Source organism: Cygnus atratus, chromosome 1, assembly GCF_013377495.2.
Source record: "Cygnus atratus isolate AKBS03 ecotype Queensland, Australia chromosome 1, CAtr_DNAZoo_HiC_assembly, whole genome shotgun sequence".
Classification (NCBI taxonomy): Eukaryota; Metazoa; Chordata; class Aves; order Anseriformes; family Anatidae; genus Cygnus; species Cygnus atratus.
The window spans coordinates 201,427,470-201,446,412 of record NC_066362.1 but is presented as its reverse complement, the minus strand read 5'-3'; the positions used below and the strand labels follow the sequence as shown (position 1 = coordinate 201,446,412).

The window sequence follows — 18,943 nt, the reverse complement described above, 5'->3', positions numbered from 1 at the left end:
GTTTAATGCTAGTTTCAGATTTTTGCAAATCAAATGGGAATTCTGTTTGGCCCCTTTATGCCCTGTAAAATGTTGAAGAAATGAGAAGCAGAGAACATGAAAGAGCTTCATTTTCTTGGGTTACCTTTCAAGTCCTTCTAGAAGAGCTGGAAGGCAGGTAAGTCTGGAAGCAACATGAATTCTGTCTATGTCCATGGCTGAAAAGCTAAAGCTGCTGGTCCTTCCTCACAGTGGGCTGTCACCTGTGCTGCATTTCCTAGAACAGCCTGGAATTGTTCATCAGATCCACTGTCCCCATGCAGTGTGTTGTGATGGGCACACAGACTATTCAGCAAATGAGCTAAAGACAAGGAACATGATCAGTCATCCTTCCTGCCACTGATGAAGTCAAAAGCTTCAAAACCTCTCTAATAACATGAGTCCCTGAGGCTCTGACAGGCAGCTTCCTGAAGTGATCAGTGATGCTTCACACCTCTAGCTTCTGAGTTTCATATCTGAGACTTCTGTTTTCCTTCCTAAACCCCACCAATCTTGGCTGTGACATGGCACAGTGCTAGAGATTGTGCCATTGACAGAACATTGTGTGCTGTTGCACAGCAAGAGCATGAAAGTCTAGCATACATTCATTGATTGACGTATTTTTAGAGGGGTTTAGATTTCTGAAAGCATTGACTTAGAGCTTTTCAGCATAGAAGAACCCATTGCCTGGAGAGAACACAAGAACTAGCAAAACACCCAAATAAGCCCATCAAGACAAACAAGCACTGCTTGTAGGAGCTGATATTAAGGATCATGGTAGGATCTGCAAAATGAACAAAATATTCCCCAATGACAAATGGCAGTCCTCTTTCCTGATGTAAATACAGAAAGAAAGTATCTCCTCTCTCCTAGTGAAATCTTTCTGGAACTAATGCTGCTGTCTCCAAACCTCTTTTCATTGCAGTCTGTGGCAAAGCTCTCTACCAAATTCCCACTAGGAGCAAAATGATAAAGAATGGCTTGGAGTGAATAGGTAAACTGCTGAATGAAGTAAAGAAATAGCATGGCAGCAAATGGAAGGGGCTTGGATGTAAATGTATGATAAGATTTGGAATAGTGAAGTGCCTGAAGGGCAGCCCCAGTCCCACAGGCTCTCCATCAGTGAAAGCTTAGACCTGCCAGCTACATTAGCACTCCAAACTCCACGTGCCTGGGAGCATCCTCCAGACTTATAGCCCAGCACTGCAGCCCCATCCCTTCCTTTATGCCCTACTGCCCACCACATAAGGGAGATGTATCCAAACTGTTGCTGGGAACAATCCCTAGCCCATGCTGACTTCCAAAGAGCACTTAGAAACCATGCTGCAGTGCCCTAGCATGGTTTAATGTAATAGCACACATGCTGCTGACACTTGTTCCTCTCAGACCAGCTACAGTAATTAAGGTTGAGGGGATCAGCTTCATGATGCAACATCGTTAAAACAGGAAATACTCATAGGAAAGAAAGAAACAAACACACAATAAACCAGGAATCACAGTTTCTTCAGTCAAAGGCCTGAGACAAACATTTATTTTTTTGTTTGGTTGGTTGGTTTTTGAAACCACACTGTTGTAGTATACTTTTAATGAAAGGTGTTCTTCAAAACAGTCCACTCCCATTCTTTCAGAGGTGACAATGTGTGACTGGATCATTTCTAGCACAGGGGCTGCTCTGGCAGCCTGCAGGCATTGCAAGCAGCACCTCAGAGCTTCCCAAGCTCACATGGAGAGAGCAACCCTTCAGAATGATCTACACATAGGATTCACCTGTTCAGCTTCTCCAGATGAAAGCAAACCTGGGAGAAGAAGGTGGAAGCCTTTATTGACATGCTACTAAGTGAAAATTTAACCCTAATAACATCTTAATTGTATTGCAATGGCTGTTTCTATCACAACACTGCTGTGCTCTCTGTTGTAGCTATAGCAATGAATTACACTAGGGTTTCTTTCATTTTGCTTTAATGTTTTCTTCAAGCTGAGCCTGCAAGTGAGTGGAAATACATCTATTACTGAGAGTGCAGAAAAGACAGCAAAGAAACTTGGGGTCAAATTCTGACTCTGGTACTGAATTACTGTATAAAACCAGGAAAATTATTAAATCTCTATGTGTTGAATTTCCCCATCAGTTAAAAAAAAAAAAAAAATGGGGCGGGGGGGGGCACATAAGACAGATGTCAAGAAGAGGAAGAATAATGTATCTCTCCCTAATGATAATGTTATGAAGTCTGATGTCTGAGAATCTCTCCTAAGGAAATTTTCAGAGAAAATGGTGATATCCTTAACTCATGTAAATGCAGATATGCTAGCAGATTGCAGAAGAGTTAGGGCTGTTTACAGAAACTGAAAATCTCTCCTGCTAAATGTTGTTGTCATTTCATAATCAAGTAAATGGCAAAGAGCAGCCTGTAAATTTATGTGCAAACTCCCATCTGTGCCAGAAGAAGAAAGTAATTTCAAAGATGCAAATAAAGCTGCCACACAGTACCTGAACTGTATCACATTGAGATTACTAGCCATGGTACAGTGATATGGGAGATATGGGTTTTTTGCACTGAACATACAGGGGCATTCAGCAAAATATATTGCTGTGCTTTGAATGCATTAATATCCCTTGCCTTGTCAGGAAGATCATGAAGACTACTTACAAACGGTGTTTAAAACCTCAGATGAGGAATCTCTGTTTCTCTGTTAAATTCCCTTTTCTGCCACAGGCTTAGCAAGACCACTTACTCTTTCTGTACCTTTTCATTTTTGAAATGCTGGTAACAATACAGGCATGGTGGGTGCCAGTAGGCTGCAATGCATGGGATTGGACCATGAATTGATTTGCTATTTCCATAAATCTAATAAAAGTTCTCCTATGCCAAATATTTATAACTCCAGGTGCAAGAAGAGGTGTTATTAGAATAGAAATTAGAATATGAGGAAACACTTCCTTACCATGAGAGTGACCAAGCACTGGCACAGGTTGCCCAGAGAGGTTTTGGAGTCTCCTTCTCTGGAGATATTCAAAACCATCCATCCTGGATGCCATCATGTGCAACATGCACTAGGTGACCCTGCTTGGCGGGGGGGCTAGACCAGGTGATCTCCAGAGGTCCCTTCCAACCTCAGCCAATCGGTGATTCTGTAAATTTACTATGTGATGCAGCTTAACTTTTCAACATACCTCAGATGCTAAAGTGTTTACACTAAATTGAAAAAATAAAGTCCCCATTTTAGTGGTCTTCACTGTCGTATAGACACCTCACTGCACATTTGGTAGTATACTGCGTCTTGGCACTGACCGTATTTTCATTTCAAACAAATTTTGAGCAAGGAATTTTGATGCTGTTGTGAAATGCTTGTCTCAAGTTTTACACTGAAGTAGGTTCCTAAAAATTATTAAGAAGCAACCAAGCACAAAAATAAAACCTGTTAGGTTCTTTCCAAATTACTTCTTGGATTAGCTTAGTGCAATGATCACTTCTGAAGTCTGGAATAATGTCAGGGACTCATTTAATCTTGAATATTTCTGATATCCAGCATGTTCTAAATGTTTGCACCTTCTGTTTCACTTCTCAGGACTGTGCTTCTTAATTTTCTACAAGCAGGAGACATTCACAAAGAAGACAGCAGCAATATATAGCACTCAAACAGCACTTTTTAATTTCAAAATGTTGTACAAATATTAAATAGTTTTCCCCAAACTCAAGCAAAAAACTTGGAACCGAGAAAAAAAAAAGTCATTAATGGAAATGCGGCACATATCCTTTAAAGCTTTGGTAATCACACCCATTCCTATTGTTATTTTTCTTTTCAATTTCAATTTTTTCAATTAAGATGACCAAATCATAAGTTCAACACATTTGTTTGAATTGTTTTCAGCAAACTCTGTTTCCTATTTCAGTGTTTTATACACACTTCACAGTAATCGCTGGTCTTTCTATATTTGTAACCTAAAAATGTGTCATCTATCCTGTGTAACCCAGGTTCCTATTTGTGAAATGCACTATCCAGAAGATACTGAACAGAAATTTTTCTGATGCTGATGTGGCCTAACAGTGACATCGGTGATGGCTATGAAATGAAAGATAAATAATTTAAACTGATTTCCTTTGTCATAAAGAATAACTGTATCAGTTCAACAGTAGACTTAATCAGCTGACTGGGAAAAAGGAGCCTTGTAGATAGAGCTCTTGGTTCTGTCCTACGTGATCCAAAAAGGGCTGAACAGTGGATGCAAGTAGCTGGCTGAGGACTTAAACACCTAAAGGAAGAACTCCTCTTTAAGATGTGCTTTTGTCAGCTGTGGAGAAAAGAAAAAAAAAAGAGAAGAAAAAAGAAAAAAAGAGAGAAGCTGTTACTATCCATGCTTCTCAGATATGCACCATTAGAAAACTGTGAGGTTATTTGAGGTCATTATTATTTAAAATCGCAGTAAAAGACACTAAAAATGAGTTACAGCAACCCATGAATAAGCAGGCAGCATTTAGTCATGTTAGTATGCTCAGCAAGCTCGTTAGCTCTGCTAATCTGTATCTCCAGTATCTAAACTGTGTGCTTGTATTGTGAGGAGATACCTTTAACTTTTCAGGGAATAATGCATGGGTCTGTATGGGGTAAATCCTGGTCTGAATAACACTTCTTGGTGCTTCTTTCAGATATCTTCATCTCTCAGAGAAGTATGATGTGTGCTCCTTGGTAGGATGGGTCTTTTATAGGACTGGGCTGCTTATGTCCTCTCCGTAATATTCTGCAAAGATACTAATGCATTTCAGCCTTTCTTCTGATATTCCCCATGGCACGGCAGAACCTATCTTGTATGTTATCTGGCTGAAGAAGCCAAACAGACTTTGCTGAGAGCTGGACTTTCATAGAATCATAGGATAGTTGGGGTTGGAAGGAGCCTTAAAGCCCATCCAGTTCCAACCCCCTGCCATGGGCAGGGACACCTTCCACAGACCAGGTTGCTCAAAGCCCCATCCAGCCTGGCCTTAAACACTTCCAGGGATAGGGCATCCACAGCTTCTCTGGGCAGCCTGTGCCAGGGCCTCACCACCCTCTAAGTAACAAATTTCTTCCTCATATCTAATCTGAACCTACCCTCTTTTACTTTAAAGCCATTACCCTTTGTCCTATCACTACATGCAAAAAGTCCCTCTCTAGCTTTCTTGTAGGTCCCCTTTAGGTACTAGAAGGCCTGTCTGTGGTCTTCCCGGAGCCTTCTCTTCTCCAGGCTGAACAACCCCAACTCCCTTAGCCTGTCTTCACAGGAGAGGTGCTGCAGCCCTTTGATCATCTTCATAGCCCTCCTCTGGACTCATTCTAATATTACCATGTTCTTCTTGTGCGAGGGTCCCAGAGCTGAATGAAGGGCTCCAGGTGGGATGTCACAAGAGCAGAACAGAGCAGCGGGGGACAATCCCCTCCCTCACCCTGCTGGACACGCTGCTTTTGATGCAGCCCAGGGTATGGTTGGCTTTCTGGGCTGCAAGCACGCATTGCCAGCTCATGTCGAGCTTCTTGCCAACCAACACCCCCAAGGTCCTTCTCCCCAGGGCTGCTCTCAGTCCATTCTCTGCCCAGCCTGTGTTTGTGCTTGGGATTGCCCTGGCCCAGATGCAGCACCTTGCACTTGCCCCTGTTGAACCTCATGAGGTTGGCACAGGCCCACCTCTCAGGTCTGTCCAGGTTCCTCTGGATGCCATCCATTCCCTTCAGCATGTTGACTGCAGCACACAGCTTGGTGTCATCAGCAAACTTACTGAGGGTGCACATGCATGTAACAGTGTCTAGAACAAAGAACTCAATTCGTTCTATAGCTGGGCCAACTGCCTACTTGTAAAAGTATGTTTTACAGAACTACGAATGGTTTCTAAGTTGTAAGCTTAAACACATTTATGTTATAAACTTAAACCTGTCTCTTAATTTGAAATGTTTGTGAAAGAGCACCGAAGTCAGCTCTTGTATCGTTTTCATCTAGTAATGGAGTAATCAGCATCTGTAGAGCATGCAGCTACGAATCCTTCACTCTCTGAAAAGTTTGCTTGAAAATTCTCATCTATCTGTAACCTCATTTTAATTATCATTACACATGATTACTCTAATCAAAGTAAGTCAGTGGCAGACATTGCATTCTGCATTCACCGTTAATGTCAACGGGCACGATGGCAGTCTGTGATGTTAAGTTCTGCTGTAAGGTGAAAATGTCTGTTCAAGGACAAAGAACACTGCTCTGATTTCTTTCTCCTCCTTAGCTTTTCAACACACCCTTTACCTTAGAACTTTCAAAATATTGAGCATTCCAATTTGGCATGCAGTTTACCTCTGGGATGTGACAGTCTTGCTTATTCTCTGCAATGGAAAATATTGTCATTTGTTTTGAGTGATTTAGTTGTGTGTGGATTCAGGATTGTAACATCTTCCCAGTATTCAGCATGGCAGCCAACTCTGTGGTCAGGCTTTTGAGATGTTGATAGGCTTCCATGGCAAGGAACACAATTACTCAGTGAATTTCTCAGATGATGGCTCTTTAATACGGTGATAAAATTTAGAGCGTTGCATGCCGATAAGAGCAATACCAACAGAATGATGTGCTGTAAGTCTGTTTGTAGGTGCACTGCCATTTCTTCAGAGATTGGGTGTCATTAATTGATTAAGGAGAAGCAGCTGATGGTGCGTAGCTGCCTCTTCATCATTTGACCTCATAGAAAGCCTTATTTGAGAAGGCAGCAGATGATCTGCTACTGATAAGAATCCTTCACGAAAGTAAATTTTTACTAAGAGATAGCCAAGTTTTTAAAGGATTTCCACTGCTAAGCCATTAAAAATTTTCAGATGTTACTTTCATTCCAAGAACATTTACCAAGAAAGGCACAAGCTCATCCAAGCTCATGGATTACATAAAGTTCAGCAGGATTAGTTATTGTCTTCATCCTCAGAGAAAGGAATTATCTGGGCTTTTCTGAAGCCGTTAGACTGTAAACTCTTTAAGAGAAGGCATATTCCAAACAGCATTTTTTCTCTTCATGAAGCAGATCCTTCATGCAGAATGAGTGCTTATGAGACCTTTTGAATGATTTTGGTTGCATAGTTACATAGTTACAACTCCAATAATTTTTTTTTTTATAAGTTCTCCTCATTATGAGAGGTAGCCTTGAGTGTTTTAATTTTACCCGTAAAGCTGTTATAATCATTCTCTGCAACTACACTACAATGCATAACAATTAATTATATCAAATCCTTCTCACAGATGTGTTTACCAGTGAAGAGATTACTTCAACTTTATTTCTGACAATAAAGAGTTGGTCTTATTATGTCCCTCCTGGGATTTTACTCATCTATCCTTTCTGTAGTTAGGATTATAACCATATTATTTACCCTACAGGAATTTCCCTACAGGAAAATAAACATCAGTTCTTGTCAGGCACACGTTCTTTAAACTGTATTTTGTATACGAAAAAATATTCCTATATATCTTCTCCTGTAAGAAACCAAGATCTAGGTTTTTAGCTGGGTGACTTCAGCTAGCCACCTGCACTCACACACAGCCTTTCTGGGATTCATGTCCAGGGCCTTTCAATGGGAAATAGGGAGTATGTTGACCCCAGGGATTGCTGGTGGAGGTGCAGGGCATAGGCCTGGATGAGGCTGAGGATTGTTTTCACTGTAGTTTGGTAATATAGAGCTCAGTGCAGACTGAAGGTCTTTCTCAGGATCTGGTTGAATACTTTGGCAATTAGTTCATGCTGAATTACTCCCAGCCACAGTTTAACAACCAGGTATATTAAAGATAGCTCTCCATTTCGGCTTTGGAGTCCATATACAGATACTAATATATGTCCTATACATAGGACTATTGCATAAGCATACCCAGAGCAGAGGTCCACTTTAAACCGGTGGAAAACCTCATCGACATCAAAGAAAGCAGCCAGAGCTACCTGGACAAGTTGTGCTGCACTGGGGGACTGGATGTGGACAGAGAAACTGCTGGTGCTGCGTGCACCTAGAGGGCATTTTGGAGGGACGTGTGCCAGACTATCATTACTTTGATCAAGGCATCTTTCAGTTTAGTTTAGTTTCAAGTTTCAGGAATTCCATCCTATCACAGGAACAATTTTAGCAGCCACAAATTGCTTTTGGCAAGGTCACAGAGGGGTTTCTGGCCGCTGGACTTTTTTGCTGGATACTCTGAAATCGTGATTGTTCTTTATTGAGTGAAATAGTAAATATCATACTTCACTGTTAAGTTTCTCTTAAAACAAATGTATTCTGTAAACATTACCTTCAAAGCAGGAAGTTTTCTTCCAAGTAAGACCTTTCCCTTTGGAAAGGAGAACTGGTTAGCTGGAACATAAAATATGACAAAACGTTCAGAAGTAAATGTTTCCAAGACTGAAATAATCACTTGTCTTTACATCTTTATTTCCTTTCACAGAGCTATGTTTGACTATGATAAGAGCAAAGACAGTGGCCTCCCAAGCCAAGGACTCAGTTTTAAGTACGGAGACATCCTTCATGTCATCAACGCCTCAGATGACGAATGGTGGCAGGCGAGAAGGGTCACTCTGGAGGGAGACAGTGAGGAGATGGGAGTTATACCCAGCAAGAGGAGGTGAGTGCTGCCTCCTCCTTCCTCCTTCCTTGGCCATGATGTTAAAATATTCCATTTTGTTACAAAAAAAAAAAAAACAGGTGCATCAATCTACTGGAAAAAAAAGTGGGGAAAGTAGAGAAAAATCCCACAGTCATTATTTCAAGAGCTAGAAGATAAGATTTTCACTGTGAGATTTAAAGAGCTTGGGCTATTTAACCGTGCTGAAAAGAAACCGAAAAGGTGACTTGATTAGCACTTTCACAGAGAAAGGTGGGATGGGGGAGAGAAAGAGAGCACCATCTATTAAAGAACTGCAGCAGAGAAAGGGAAAACCAGAACCCAAGTCTGGGAATTAGCTCTGAATGTGAAGTAGAGCACATGTTTTAATGTCAGGGTGATTAGCCATTACATCAAACTGCTGAGGGATGTGATGAATGTCTTGACATTTTCAAATGAAGAGTGTATGTCTTTCTTTTCTGAGAGTAATAGAATTAAACTGCTGAGCCTGTGTGATGTAAAGAACAAGGCTAAATTACATAATGGTCCTCTTTGACTTCAAAATCTGTTAATTTAATCTCAGTCTGTCTGGAAACTGGTGGATAATCAATATCACAGTATGCTTTTCATGTAATGTAAATGAAGGAACTTTCTTCCCTTCTCCAAGCTAAATCTAAATCTTTGTTTAGCTGTGATGGATTCATGCTGACTGGTGGAGAGAAAATAGACATCTGAATGTTTCCCTTTATTTGTATTGTTTACTCTGTCTAGGTATTTTGTAAAATTGGCCACAGGTCCCTGATAGTATCAGGACTGCAGCACAAATCAGCATTACTTTGTGCCTTTGTTGATAGTTACTATAAAAGGTCAAGAACTGAAAGGGTGGGAGGAAAATTAAATCTGTCAAGCCACATTACATTTTTCTTTTGCAGCAATGCTCCCATACTGCATATAAACTTTCTATTCCTAGCTATTTCAGCTTTAGCATTAATATAAAAATGATCGTGCCCATTTTTTATAATGGGAAAATGGGATGTCTGATGCTTTATAGAGCACCTGCTGTTTTTTCAAGGAGAGTTGGCCCAGGTGCTAATAGAACTCATGGTAGCCCTTGTTCTAAATTACATAAAAGTAAATTGAAAGGCCTTTAAAAACCTTATTGACATGAGCCCTGCAAGGTCCTTATTTTCTCTAATCATGACCATATTTGAATAGCAAGCACACCAGGGTTTTCAGCAAAAGGCAATTTTGTAGTTGTATAATAGACAGAAATAAAAACTACATTATAATTTTTAAGATGGGGAAAATGTGCCCATTAAACAAACATATATAGTCTCTAGATATTGAAAGAGGAATTCCTGCCTATTATTAATTGCTACACTAGATATTGTAGTAATGACACGATTGGATCACAAATGGGAAAAGAAGAAAGTCTGTTCAATTTTTACTGAGGAAGTGTGGTGTGCATCATGAAAGCTACAAAAAGCTGTCAAACATAATAAAATACCTATAAGGGAAAGAAGGGCAAAGCAAAACAACTGCTGAAGACATAGTGTTGTATCTTCTGTAAGGTGGAGGGATGTAAGTGCCTGAGACTTATTGGCTTCCCTGCATAGTGATGCACAGTGATGGGACCAAAGACAGAGGCTTTCTAGTCAAGGTCAGACATACGACACAGCTTGGGGAAAGGATGTGACTTGGGAAACAGTGAGAGGGAAAAAAGAAAGAAAGAAAGAAAAAAGGTTAAAATATTGGTTACAGTCTAAAAATAAGGGGCTCAAATTTGAGAAGACACAGGTCTCGTTACCATGCTCTCCACTTGTCATCCTGAGTCTTCACTAGTGAATCTCAGCAGTCTGGAAAAATCAATGGCATCTGATTTTCTGCCTGCACTAATGTAATGATGTGATATACCTGAGCTGACGTGGGGGAGGGTGCTATTGTTTCATGAAAGGTTTCAGTTATACAAGGTTATTTTTTCAAATGCATTGAAAAGTGACTATTATTTCCTTATTGTGGATTCTGGATGATACCTCAGAGCCAGTGAGACCAATATGCTCTTGCCAGCAACTTCTGTGGTCATTTACACCACCCAAGGGGAGGATGAGCAATCACTGCATACAAGGCTGAGCTATAGAGAATAAAACTCATCAGACTTGCCAGAATATACTAATTCAGAGCTGAATTTCCTCTATGTGTGCTGGTTATTGAGTATGAGAGACTTGATCCAAAGCAAAATAGCCCCAGGATTCATCTGACCAAACGTAGGCATCTTCATTTAAACTGATTTCTCCAGGCTGCTGTTATACATCTTACAGTTTATATGGGGCTATTTCTTTAGACATTTCATGATATGTACTAGGACATATTTATTAACAAACAGTAAAATATGTCATGTGATAGAACGGGAGGAAAAGAACATCTGTGGCTGTTTATTAAGATGTGACTTGTCCCGCAAGCCCAACTTTCTGTGAAGTTGCAGGCTGAAGAGATTTCATATTTGTTTGTGCTTTTCAATCTCCACTTCATTTCTGTTCATTTTCTTTATTATTATTATTATTATTATTATTATTTCTTGTGTGTGTGCAGAAGTATGTGTGTGTTGTATTTGGATACCTTCCTCTGCCAGTGTATATATCCGTAAATATTATCCTGTCCTGTGGGACTGCAACATTTTTTGTATTTCGGGTGAGAGGGAGGCTATGCAGATCCAGAGATTATCACTGCCAAGATGAATCTTTTTGCTGCCTGGTTTGCACCCTATCTCCTGTTCAACAACAGCTAATATACAATTCTTGCATTTTTCATAAGTGAAATCATTATGGAATAGCTCTGAAAACCAGTGACCTCTCCAGTGCTACTCAGTATATATATATATATATATGTATACAAATAGATAAATACATGTATACATACATACAAAATCATTATATAAATATAATATATATATATATAATATTATTTCCTTAAGGCACTGTGTAAAGGTAATTGCTTTCCAAGTATCGTGTTTTGCATTTTTTTACATATTTTTCAAGAAGAGCTCTTCAAACAATGACACTGCAGCATGAGTTGATAAGATAAATTTTGAATAATAAATCATGATTCCATACTCCTTTTCTCCTCTATATATCATAGATATACCAGAAGAAATCATAATTTCTCATTAGAGAGGAGCTGCCACTCATTATTCTCTCCAGGATGTCGGATACATTACCAGCCTTTACCTCTTAGTGATTCAATAGAGTTTGAAAGCTATTTGTCATTACATTTCAGCACTGCTGTCAATGTGTGGACTTGATGTTGTGTTGGTTGTTAAATTGTAAAGTCAAACTTTAAGAGGCAGTTTTGGAGGGTACCACTGCAGCTAAAGGAGATTTCCGAAAGAGGCAGCACAAAGAAATGACAGGGGCCTTGTGTTTCTCCACTGATCTGTGCAAGGACCAAACCTCACAAACTGGTGAGCCAGTGACTTCATTGGGGATCAGCAATAACTAAATGCTCAATATCCAGCAGTGTTGAAGTATTGCTGCAACCCTTTCTGCATCTGGAGACAACATTTCATCCATTTGTCAGTATGTATTTGCTGCCTGACTACATCTGTTGTTCTGCACCATAGGACTGAGTAGCCAGTTGGGTAGAAACCAAGTGTAATGCTATAAAGGTGTTATGATTTTGGATCATATTGGTGTAGGCAACCATAGGACTTCAGCATAAGAGGCTGCAAACCACTTCAGTTGTGGTTTAACAGTCACCAAATAGTTGTTATTGTATAGTATTAATGAATGGATATTACAAGCCAAATTGTTCTTGGTTACATGTCCACCACAAAGATTTATCCAAATTATGCCTAAGATGAAAGCAGGAAAGGTCTCCCAGGTGTTGGGATACCTGCCAGTCCTATACCGATGTCTCAGGTGGCCTGTGGTCTTAGATTAGCACTGCATTTAAGTATCTGAATTACTACCACATCATCAAAAATTACTATATTTTCTACTAGAGTGGCCAGCAGAATTAGATTTTTACATCAGCTTTTTATTAGATTTGGATGTATAGATTTAGATTTTCATTTCTACATATGCTGGGCTTTTGATCATAAGAATTTTTGGTTGCCTCACTGTCCTTCCTCTTGTCAGGATAATCAAATGGATTCAGCTTCCCATAAAGGTCAGTAGCAGGCAGAGCAGCCTATTTCTGAGACTCCCTCCCCATGGAAATTCTCACGTTCAGTAAAGTGAATTAAAAAAAAAAAAAGCATGAAACCAATGTCCATAAGTTAAAGTGTATTAAATTCCTAGACAGATATTTTCATTTAGGAGTAAAGCGATTTTAATTTGCTGTAGCATTGATTTTACACCTTTTTTTTTTCCCACTTTTACTTTGCTGAGTATCTGCACACACAAAAACTTACATTGTTATCCCCATACAACAGCAACCTCCCACTTCAAGAATGGAAAGCTTCAGTATTTTCTATGATGTGTGTACTTTTGTTTGACTTGGGTCTGTGTGTCTGAAATTAATTTAGTTTGCAATTCCACACAGAACAGCCTAGCCTAAATTCTCACCACTTCTACTATTGCTCCCATTGTAGGCACTGAGGATTTGGTCTGATAACACTAAAGTATTCACACTAATACTTCTGTTGTCTTTAAGATGTGCAGGCACAAAACCATCATTCCAAGATTTCCATTTTCAGCTCATTTGAGTGCATGTGGCTGCAAAGAGTTGTGTAACTCGTATCTCTGTTATCACTGACTAAAGGTGTGTGGCAGCACCATCCTGACAGTTGTGTTGTCAGATGGACAGCGTTCTCCCCGCAAACGTGTAACCACACTCTCCTCCCAGAGCAAAATGGGAGGAAAAACAAAAAAACATTAAAAACCAATGTTTCACAAACATTTTTAAGGGCAAGGAACAAGAGATTTCCTCAGCACAGAAGTCCCTGTGGACAAAAAGCCAGCTTAAACTTGTTATTCTGCTCAGCCTGGCAGAAAGGCATGTTTATCCACTCAAGTGAGTTTTAATGGTCTCCTACAAATCGTCCACCTTCCTAAATATCCCTTAAGACTTTAATCTTTAGATTATAAAACTTTTTAATGTGGCATGATCTTGTAAGCTTTGTCTAAAATAAGTTACCTGACTATGCTTACTAACCTAATGAGAAAAAATAAATACGGAGTAAAATTGATATGCATGTGTATATATAATCCTCTTCCTGCCTCCTACAATGACAGAAAGTTATCTGCTGAAGGAAAACAGCCCTTCGCTTTTAAACAGAATGAAGTTGTTCTACAGTATTATGAGAATTCATTTTCTAATAGCATTAGATCTACCATTTTCATAAAATATTGACCAGGTGCTAAGCTGCTTTCTATAAGCAAGTCAGTGAAGGGGAAGAGCTGAAAGACAGCATGTTCTCTGCTACTGAAAAATTCTGATGTTCTGTTGCAAAAATACCACTTCAGGAATGCTCAGAAATAATCTGGAGAATGGGAATTTATTGGTACATTCAGACCTCACATAAACAAAGCTAAACAGTGCAAAGAATGGAAGCAATAAAAGACTATTCACTGAGTCCACATATTTGGACTATATATAGTAATCCACATTTTCACTTATCTTTCACTTGATGGGTAGGGAAAACAAATGTAAAGTGGATGTCGTGGAAATGGCTAAGCAAGACATGAAGAAACATGTTAACAAAGATGTAAAATATAGCAAGTCTTTTTTTCAAATATCCATTTCATATTGCATTCTTATATGTAGTAACTCCTTACTACAGTTCTCATACTGGCTTTGGAAGTTGCTTACATTCTACAGAATGCCTAAGTGCCAAATCTGTGCAAATTAGGCTACTGTAACGATTTTATTGGATTCCAGACACCATTTTTTTTGTTTGTATCCCTACATCAATGATAAATGCAATTATTAAAGATTAATGTATATCTCACTTGTTATTTTACATCTCCACTGAGAAGACTGATTAGTGCTTTTACAAAGGCACTGACAAAATTCCCAGTGGTCCATTAATACCCAACAATAAAGGTTCGCAGTTCATGTTCAGTTGAGGTTTATTCAATTTCTTCTTGTTTACAGTGCACAAAAATATCTGAAAGTCTCATTTTGAAAAATCCCATTTTCAAGAGACACAAAAGGTGTTTAGATATTGCAATGCCTTTAGGTGTTGCATCCCAGTAGTAAGTTCCTCAGAAAATGAGTCAGAAGGGAACAGCATCATAAGGAGCTAAAGTCTTGAACTTGCTAGTGAGGAAATACTGAAGTCTGAGGTATACTTTGAATGTACTTCTCTACAACTTCCTCGCGAAGGGGAGTGGAGAGGCAGGTGACCTATTCACTGTAAACACCAATGATAGGACCCACGGGAATGGTGTTAAGCTGAGGCAGGGGAAGTTTAGGCTGGACATCAGGAAGAGGTTCTTCACCAAGAGGGTGGTCACACACTGGAACAGGCTCCCCAGGGATGTAGTCACTGCACCAACTCTGTCTGAATTTAAAAAGCGATTGGACTGTGCACTTAGTCACATGGTCTAAACTTTGGGTAGACCTGTGCAGTGCCAAGAGTTGGACTAGATGATCCTTATGGGTCTCTTCCAACTCGGGATATTCTATGATTCTATATTTTGAATGTACTTCTCCACTCCTTTAGCCATACTGGGGAAGAGGAAAATGAATCCCAATCATTAGTGGGAAGAAAAAAAAAAAAAAAAACACCTATAAGGTGTCTCCTACCATGAGAAGTTTCAAAGTTGTGAAGCCAGGTGGGAGGCCATATCTTACCTCACCCTGGTCACTCAAAAGGCTGGAGGAGGTGATTTTAGATTATTGTCCTTCTACTAGTTCCTCCATTTGAGACAGTAACTCTCTCCTTTCATCACACAAGGAGCCTAAGCAAATAAAGCAGAAATAAAGATTCTCCTGTGAGTACAGATGCCCTGGAAGCAAGTGTAGCCACAACAGACAGTGATGCCATACTTTACTCTCAAAAACTTATTTCCCATTGAGTTTAATGAGATTTAAATCTCCCTGTAGTTGCACAAGTAGTGATGGAGTAGCTTGGGACAGCTTATAAGTTTTTTTACCCCAAATTATCCTTTTTTTTGGTAGGGGAAGAAACTTGCATGAATGAGCATCTCTGAAAACAAGTACACAGGTTATACTCCATCTGCCCCAGATCTCAGATGGTCTTAGACCATTTCACTGTACACCATAATGTTTCTGCAGGGAGCTACACTTGGAGAGCAGGTGGAAAGCAGGAGATGCAATCCTCATCAGTTGTGTTTGATGAGGCTGTCTCCATGTGAGGCTCAGAGATTTTCAGCTCCCAAGTCACGTCTTTGAAGATCTCTTGAAACCTCATTGAGCCTCAGTGACCCCCAGGCAATTCTGAAAATGGGACTTGAGCCATGAAGTAGTTTTTGAAGTTGTGTCCTTGCTCTCCTCAAACCTGTAAGCATAGTTCTACCAAACAGATTTATAATTAGGAAGGGGCATGGGATCAATGTATATCATGCAATCTTTGTTTGCAAAATTGGGTCTCCACAGAATTTGGCAGAGGGGAATCCTTCCCCTTCACTTAATTTTTTGCTCAGTCCCTTTATAATCCAGTTTTGTGCAGCAGTGGTGAATGAAAAATGAATACAGTTTAAAGTGAAACTTTTCTTCCTTTAAAAGCAGTTTCCTCAGCTGATTGTTCAAAACATAGTCCAAGGGATGGTGGCTGTACTATCAGCTAAAACAATGGAGAAGTGTAAAGAATTTAGGCATTCACAATGTCAGCTACTGTGAAACACTCTTTGTGTCTAACCTCTCTTTTTCTTGGGGATAAAATGACTCATTTATTTTTGTTAAAATATAGTGACTGAAAAAATAAAGATTCAAAAAAGCACTAAAAATGCTTGAGTTAACGTTCCTTTTAAAAGTTAATTAAAATATATATTTAAAGAGCTGGATCAATGATGCATGCAAAACTGATATTCAGTATTTTTTATTTTCTGTTATTCACAACCATTTTTAGTCCATTTTTTGCCTCTGTCTATGGCAAAAATGTCCCAGTAGCTCTGATGAGAAATTATAGAATCATCTTTGTTCACTGCAGCCTACACTCTGGACACCTCAACAAAGACAGAATCTTTGGAGAACCAATTTCTGATAGATTTCTCCAGAGCATGCAAAGAAACAAAGCTTTTCAGACATTTGGATATTGGGAGGATTCCTAAAGGAAAAAGAGAGGTTTATTCCTTACACCAGAGCAACATCTTGTCACACTTCAAGTCCCTCACCCAATACATGAAGGCAGTGGAGCACCTGAACCAAAGTGCTTTAAAATAATTTTATATCCTGGGTGAAACCATTTATTTTCTGCCAGCTTTTCTCCAACAGCTAACCCATTTCATTGACACTTTGGGCAGCGGCAGTACTGTAATCACCCTGGGATATGTGAAATTTTGGCTTGGAAGTTTACAGTTCGGCTAAATAATAAGTAACTGAAAAGATTTCTATTATGAAAAGTGTCAGGAAAATTGTAACGGGAGACAACACTGTATGCTATCCTCAATACAGTTTGTAGATTATGAAATGCTTGTAATATTCAGCAGGCAGTATAAGCATGTATGAACATTATTGCTACACTTTCCAGGAGGATTAATGGCACTTAATGATATTATTTATGCACTACTAGAAGCAATGCAGAATGTTTCTGCAGTTCCTCATGTCTTGTATGCCTGTAGAGAGCAACCATTCCTCCTTGACTGCTAATGCAAGTATGAAGTATTTCATAAATAAGATCCACTCTTCAGGGTTAATTTCCAAATTTCTTTATGCAGTGAATAAGAAATGAAGTTAAAAGCAGATGTTTTAGAGAGTTAGACAGGATTGGAACGAGTGTAAATGTTAACACAGATTAATAAGTATAAGTAGAATACTGTGTTCATTTGAGGTAATTATTTTCTCAGAAGGCATCCATCCTATTTAGGCAATTACACAGCCTCAAGTCTTCATTTCTTACTGATACTATCAAGGGACTTCATCTGCTAGTTTAACTTTAAGACTGTTCATGTGTTTTTAATAACAGATTTAATTTGAAAGCTGCATTTGAGCTGTTTCTATGTGAATATTCCACACTTCCAGAGAAATGCATTTATTCTAAATTTAAACTGTAACTATAGTAACCAGCATTCACTGTGTTTCAGTAGGAAATGTATAAGCCCACTCAGACAAAAGGAAACATGTTGTGCTAATTATCATTCTATCAAAAGATGAGAGTTTTTATTTAAAAAATTGATTACCACAAACTAGGTAATCTTGCTATCCAGACTTAGAAACCAAGAGATTTGAGAGAATATATTTTAATGTCCTTTATGGGAAACTGTGAAAGTTAGAAAAAGGGTCATATTTGGACCAGTTTGGAGGATATAATAAACCTTTTTTTTTTCCCTAGCTATTTATTGTCTAATAAAAATACAATATTGAGCTCTTATAAACTAGCTTTGCAGGATTTGACTTGGATTTCCTAGAGAAGTTCATAAGCTTAGACAAACAGAGTTACTGTTTCAATGATAGGCAGATGATCGGATTTTTTTGCTTGGACCAGTAAATGATAGATCCTGTAGATGATTTTGCAAAGGTAGTAAATGCCACTTTTATAGTAATGACCGTATTATTCAAGGCAAGTTAGGACAAGAATAGCTTCTTTTCTGCATATTTCTCTTTCCACCTGTTTTTCTTGGGGTTTGGTTTTGTTTGGGGGCCAGCTCACCCTTTCAGAGATTGTTTTTAATTACAGGTATTATTTAAGCATTATGTGTTAAAAGGTTTAATATACAACATTCGTAAATCTTGTAGTAGTGGTGAACGTTCAAAATATGTTATGGGTATATAGTTTTCCTACAGGTAAAATTTTTACTGTATATATCTCAGTGTTGTAATAGATTTTAATGTTCACTAACGTTTTTAAAATAATGCCCATTCATTAAATAATGGAAACTCGGGATATTGACCCATAATATTTAGGGACAGAAAAGGAACAATGTCTCTCTCTCTTTCTCTTTTTTTTTTTCCCCCACACAGAGGATTGGAATTTGTGTTTGTCCAGTCTGGATCGAGATACCACACTTACCTCTTCTTTATTATTTTGGTGTCTAAAGTTCTAAACCGTTAAAAAGTAAACCATGTGTTTTCTCTAATCTGGATTCATCAGGCATCAGATTATGACCAATGATTTTGATTTTTTTCTCTCCTAAAGAGAATTTTTTAGATCTCGGTATTTTCTCACTCTGAGGGTACTGCATATACAAAGTAAAATCGCCTCTCTCAAACTGTATTTATTGAAGCAGG

At 38.9% G+C, this 18,943-nt stretch overlaps 1 protein-coding gene across 5 annotated transcripts in view; it reads left to right on the top strand.

Moving 5' to 3' along the window:
- DLG2 (discs large MAGUK scaffold protein 2) overlaps positions 1–18,943 on the top strand; it is a 1,033,555-nt gene that overhangs the window by 968,350 nt on the left and 46,262 nt on the right. For all 5 annotated transcript variants that reach the window (XM_035560441.2, XM_035560439.2, XM_050713151.1 and 2 more), the window contains one exon: positions 8,438–8,614. In XM_035560441.2, the coding sequence (XP_035416334.1) occupies positions 8,438–8,614 (177 nt within the window). The remainder of the gene's footprint in view (positions 1–8,437; positions 8,615–18,943) is intronic.